General features: G+C 38.3%; 1 protein-coding gene across 1 annotated transcript; it reads right to left on the bottom strand.

Moving 5' to 3' along the window:
* Positions 1–1,256: 1,256 nt before the first annotated feature.
* Positions 1,257–5,399, bottom strand: LOC120840179. The gene is made up of 4 exons (XM_042290791.1): positions 5,369–5,399; positions 3,239–3,303; positions 2,905–2,997; positions 1,257–1,433 (listed from the first exon to the last, which is right to left on the bottom strand). Exons 1-4 carry the CDS (start codon positions 5,397–5,399, stop codon positions 1,257–1,259), a joined length of 366 nt encoding a protein of 121 aa, XP_042146725.1.

Below are 5,399 nucleotides of genomic sequence, written 5' to 3'. Positions count from 1 at the left end.
AACGAGGAAGAAGATGGGATCATGCACATTCGCCTCCGTCATAGAGGAAAAAGAAGATCGCGGCTCCTTTCCTCCATAGTCGCCCCTGAAGAAGAAGCCGAACTGGCTTCGAAACGTTGGGCCCCTGATTTAGGGATTGGTTCGTCGTCGTATTTTAATAATCATTCCCCAACCAGACAGACTTCTGTCAAAAAATGTTTACTTTTAAGATCTCTAGTGCGTATTATGATACCTCTTTGTACACAGTCGTTTCTCCTCACTTTTACTGTGTGAACGATTGCTATAGTTATCAGTGGTCTCATCCCAATAAAAATATCTAAAATATGTGTGTTAGTTTCATGAAACTGGAACTCAAAGTAACTTTTCGTATAGGGCACTGCTTAGGGTAGGCTTTGGAAAAGGACCCTACTTTGGGGAGTTGTGCGTTCTTTCTCAAACAAAATATTGCGGCATGTTTTAATAGAAACGACTGCCCAACTAAAGCAAGAAGGGGTACGTAAACTCTAAAAAAATGAAAGATGGCGCTTTTTTTGTTTTTATTATTCGCATCGGAAGTTTTCCTTGTTTGATTTTTTACCCATGTTTGCCTAAATATATCCCAACTACCGTATAACTCTGATACCTTATACATTTTTTTTAAATAATAGGCATATATGAGTAAAATACAATCTGAAGAGTATATGATTACGATTAAATTATTTCATGAGATACTGGTCTCCAAATTTTGCCATTTGTCATTCGAGCAGGCATGTTGGGCAATTCTTAGAAAAATTAATATTATTCAAATAAATATTCTTACCATATATTACAAGCAAGCTATACCCAAACTGTGTTTCTAAAAAGTATTATACCTCTCCTAATTTTATCGTTTTAGTTATTCCCCTTTGAACGTGCCCCCTCCATCGGTGCGCGTTAATACAACTGTAAGGTATGTATGAAATACATACATGCCTTCCGGTTTTTCCTCTCCCAAACTTCTTTCTGGTCAAAACTAAGTGTGGGTTTGTCGATACAAAACACTAGGCAATATTATATAAAAATATAAGTTATTTAAAAATGTCGACAGCCACCCTTCAGGGGATCTTTTCTGAAATCAACATACTATTTTCTCACTATCAATAGTTGGTTCGGCTTCAAGTATAGCATCCATGGGACTACCGATTTATTTGCACCACTAGTGTACACAGTACGAAGAGTCAGTGTGCTCAACTTTATTTAGCCTGGTTTAGGTTTATTTCTTCTAGTGAGAAGTTATCCTACTGATCTTTCTTTGACTTGCGCTTAGGTTTCTTAGTCTTCTTAGTTTTCTTCTTTTTTTGCTTGGGCTTTTCAGTGGGCGCAGGAGTATTGTCATCAGTCTCGTTGGGCCCACCTGAATTATTTGTCAAATGACATTCTCCGTTTCGACAAATTCCATTTTCACCAGTGTTGTACTGAAAATGACAAAGTAAAAAAGTGCATATTAGTTTAAAATATTCATGAGAAGTAATTTTCGGTAACGGAACGGTTTAAAGTATGAGGTCACATTATTTTAAGACTTTTCAACCGAATGTACGCCAAAATTTACCTCTACGCTTAACGGTACAAATCACGCACTAGAGTTCGTAGTAAAAACGCTCCACGAGACATGATTTTACGCGACGTCATATGGTGTTGGAGTTTTCCTGCCAATTTTATCATCAAGTAATTTACGTGGCATACGTCATTCATAAAAATAAATAAAACACAATGTAAGCGTAGGTGAAGAGGATTATGCTGAGCCGATTAAGAAAAAAAGATATTTCCAAAAAGAGACACGAGAATGTTGTCCGTCTCCTTTCGAAACATGTCTTTTTACGGTTACATCCCTAATTCGCGAAGTTTTGAAGCAGTGTTTTTTATGAAGAAACTAATGGAGGGACGTTACCCGGAAAATTAGAGCGGTAAGCGCTCTTGGCAAGATTTCACGGGAAATGACGGTATCATATGGCACTGTGACGTCACGTGATACTTTAACGTAATCCCATTGAGTCATTTAAATTAAGCAACGAAAACTTGCGTCGCCATTTGACGTCAGGTCTGTCGTGTAAAGCGTTCTCCTGCTCTCTCAGAATGTTTGCTGTTAAATATAGCGGAGAAACTAACCTCACCTTATGCTTCGGCGTCACATAAAACGGTTCCCTGCTAGATTTTGGGGGGAAGCTTTAACCGCTACAGAGGGTGGGATACTCTGAGATCACGTGAACTCACGTAACACTATGACTCCTAATGGCGTTACTTGTTTATGTGAGATCAGACATGGGATGTCATAGTTCCACGTTTCTTGACAGTATCACTTTGCCACGTGATATCTAAACCTTTCTGGATTGATTAGTTTCGCGGCATAGTGATTGTGCACCGACCCTCCGCAGCGCGGCGTGCAGCGCATCGCCTGCGATCTCAATAAATTTCTAGGACACGACTAGTTACCATGAATTTGTTTCGGCTTAGTGGATGAAGACAAGACTTTCGTCATGTGTAACTTCTTTGCGTCTCTTGTTATTGAAAAGTCACCACCCTCAGATTAAGTGTTAAACCTATATATTATTTAGATATACTGCCGGCTGCCATTTGGCAGCCAAGGCAGGAGAGGGCACACAGGGCAACAATATATATAATACTGCCATATCATCTTTAGGTTTATTATGGTCGGGGAATCATACAAAAAATTTGAAATGTCGGCCTAAACTTGGCAGTAAACAAACTAAAGAAAGAGAGCAGCACGTACGTGCCTCCTCATTTGCAATTTTCTAAAACCGCTTTAGTGAAAATGTTTGCAAATTGAAAGGAATTATACTATTTACCGGAAAGGCATACACGAAAAACCTATGACCTGCAGGTGCGGCAGCACGTGAGTGTGCTAACTAGATTAGGCTTGCTACTCACAAAGCACTTTTCTCCGTCCCCAAAGAAAAATTGGTCCCATGAATTGGTGCCAGAGTTCCAGCAGTAATAGTCGCAGCCTTCTCGGTTTACCTCCTGTAGAAATCACAAGCAGTGTAAGAAAAAGTGGAACAAATATTCGCAAGAACTTGCTTACACAGTGTGAATAGCGTGTTATTAATTTACAAAATTAAGTATTAATTCGTGGACGAATTTCCGTTCATTTTAATGCTTCATAAAAATTTACAAAAGCAAAAGTGGACCTCACATAATCGTTGCTTTCATTTATAAATAACCCCTCAAAATGCTTCCAAACGTGTAATGAAAGAACGTTTACCGATGCGGGTCTCGTTCCGTTCTGGCAATTGTGGGCTGCAGCGCTGCCGAAGAAGGCCACACACACTGCAGGCAATGAAGCACACAAAATTCAATTCAACTGAAGCCAAGCTTAAAAGGTTTATTTAACCGTTTGCCTTCAGCCTTTGTTTTGTATCTATTAGTGTAAAAATGAAATAAAAAAAGGCATTCATAAATTATTCGCTCATTGATGTGCGCGTCGAGACGCCTATGCAGTAGAAGAAGCGTTTTTTTTTTAGAAATAACCATACAGTTTCATATCAAGGGGGAGTAATGCAGTCATTGGGCTAGCGCATTAACCAATGTCTACCACTGCGAAACTGTTGCATGTTCTTAGTTCCTGCATCCACGGGTGTTATAAAGTGTATAACTTTTATCTGGTGCAACAACTTAAATTATGATCAAGTGGTGGCAAGAACATCTTTCCTCAACTCGGTATTTACTGACATGAAGATATGGAAAAGAAAATGTCTGCGCTTGTCAAAAGGTACAATTCGTAAGTTAATCCTCAAAGTTGTGCACGTGTCTCTTTAACCCAGCACACTCACCCGATGCTAAGCCGATCTCGAAGGGACTAAGGAGGACCCCAGTGCTGTCTGGTGTCTTCGAGCAGTTTCACAAAATGTATATGCAAAATCTACGGTGCGATTGATTTTCTTGTGCTTGGGAAAGAGTAGAAAAAAAGAAAAGATCGCTGTCGTTTTTAAAGGCTGGTTGAAATTCGGGGGAAACCTTTTTCTCGGAAAACATTTTGTGCACACCGAGTCTATCCCTAAAAAAAACAAAAAAACAACTTGTCCTTGAAAAAAAAAAAAAAGATTGTGGGCACCAGCGCTTCCGAAGAGCGCAAGAGACACTGCAGGAAATAATGCCCACAGAAATCAATACATGTGATGTCACCCTTAACAGTTTGTTTTAACCTGTATTTCAGCTCAACGAACGTAAGTCATATATTAATGTAATAATAAATAAACAAAAGACGTTGATGAAATATTTGGTTATTTTTGTGCGTCGGGAAACCCACACATAATATGGAAACGTTTTTTTATAAGAAAAAAAAAAAACGTAGAGTGTAACATTTAGGAGCAGGGATACGGTCGATGGGAAAACGCAGTAACCGATTACCGCCACTGCGAAGCTGTTGGATGTTCTTAGTTACCAGATCCACGTCTCATGTTATAAAGATGACATCTTAAACATAGTTTGTATTAAGAATACGGTTGTTTAAATTTAATATGGGATAAAGCCTTAAATTATGACCAAGGTGAGGGAAGAACACCATTCCTGAACTCGGTATCTATTGGTATAAAGATTTGCACGAGAAAATGTCCACACATGTCAAAAGACACAATTAATAAATTTAGCTAACATCACACGGAGTCTATGTTAAGATCTCGCAGGTAAATAAAAGAAACCTATGGGCTGGTTGCTATCCCCGAAGGAGTTTCACGAAATGTATTTTCAAAATGTACTGCGCGATTAACATTTTTATGGCGTCAGGATAAACAAAAAAAAAAGATATAAGATCGCTAGTGTCTTGAAATGCTAGGTGAAATGCGGAAGGAAGTCTCTTTGATCGGAACACATTCTATTCAAGCCAGGCCTATCCGTGTTAAAAAAAAAAAAGAAATAAGAAAAGTTATCCCTTCAGCCTATTTAAAAATATATCATTAATTTTTAGCAAACGTATAGCATAAATAATTAGGAAAGGAATAGTTTTCGCGGTAGGTATTTTTTGGCGCGTTTTTGTTTACAGCCTGTTATCTCCATCAGAGGGCAGGGGTCACATGTTGTAGATTCTGAACGACACCGACGGCTGGGGAAAAGGTAGTGGTGTCCAAAAAATACATTATTATATGTGAGAGTTATGCATTCTGAACTTTCATTTACCACAAATCAATTTTCTGAACCTATTTTCTCGAATGTACGTAACAAAGTCAGTGATGTTATTACTTATGAAAAAAAATAAAAATAGATACTTCACTGAACAGAATCACTTGAGCATTACTTAGCTTGAAAATACTTATAGAAAATAATTTGAGCTTGATATATATTACCATATGCCTTATTAGAATATGTCATCAGATCCTCCAAAAATGTAAGAACTCACCCAACACCAGCGTGGTTCCTGTCAACCCCAT

The sequence above is a fragment of the Ixodes scapularis genome, unplaced genomic scaffold (assembly GCF_016920785.2).
Source record: "Ixodes scapularis isolate PalLabHiFi unplaced genomic scaffold, ASM1692078v2 PGA_scaffold1__304_contigs__length_218370807, whole genome shotgun sequence".
Taxonomy (NCBI): Eukaryota; Metazoa; Arthropoda; class Arachnida; order Ixodida; family Ixodidae; genus Ixodes; species Ixodes scapularis.
The sequence above is the reverse complement of the archived record's forward strand: the minus strand, read 5'-3'. Positions and strand labels throughout refer to the sequence as shown.

What these genes read in the sequence shown, in the direction of transcription:
- LOC120840179 (XM_042290791.1), bottom strand. Translation starts at nt 5,399, where the DNA reads ATGGGGTTGACAGGAACCACGCTGGTGTTGG. An exon ending in AGGAACCACGCTGGTGTTGG is followed by an intron (nt 3,304 to 5,368) that starts GTGAGTTCTTAC and finishes CATTGCCTGCAG; the next exon opens with TGTGTGTGGCCTTCTTCGGC. An exon ending in ACGGAACGAGACCCGCATCG is followed by an intron (nt 2,998 to 3,238) that starts GTAAACGTTCTT and finishes TGATTTCTACAG; the next exon opens with GAGGTAAACCGAGAAGGCTG.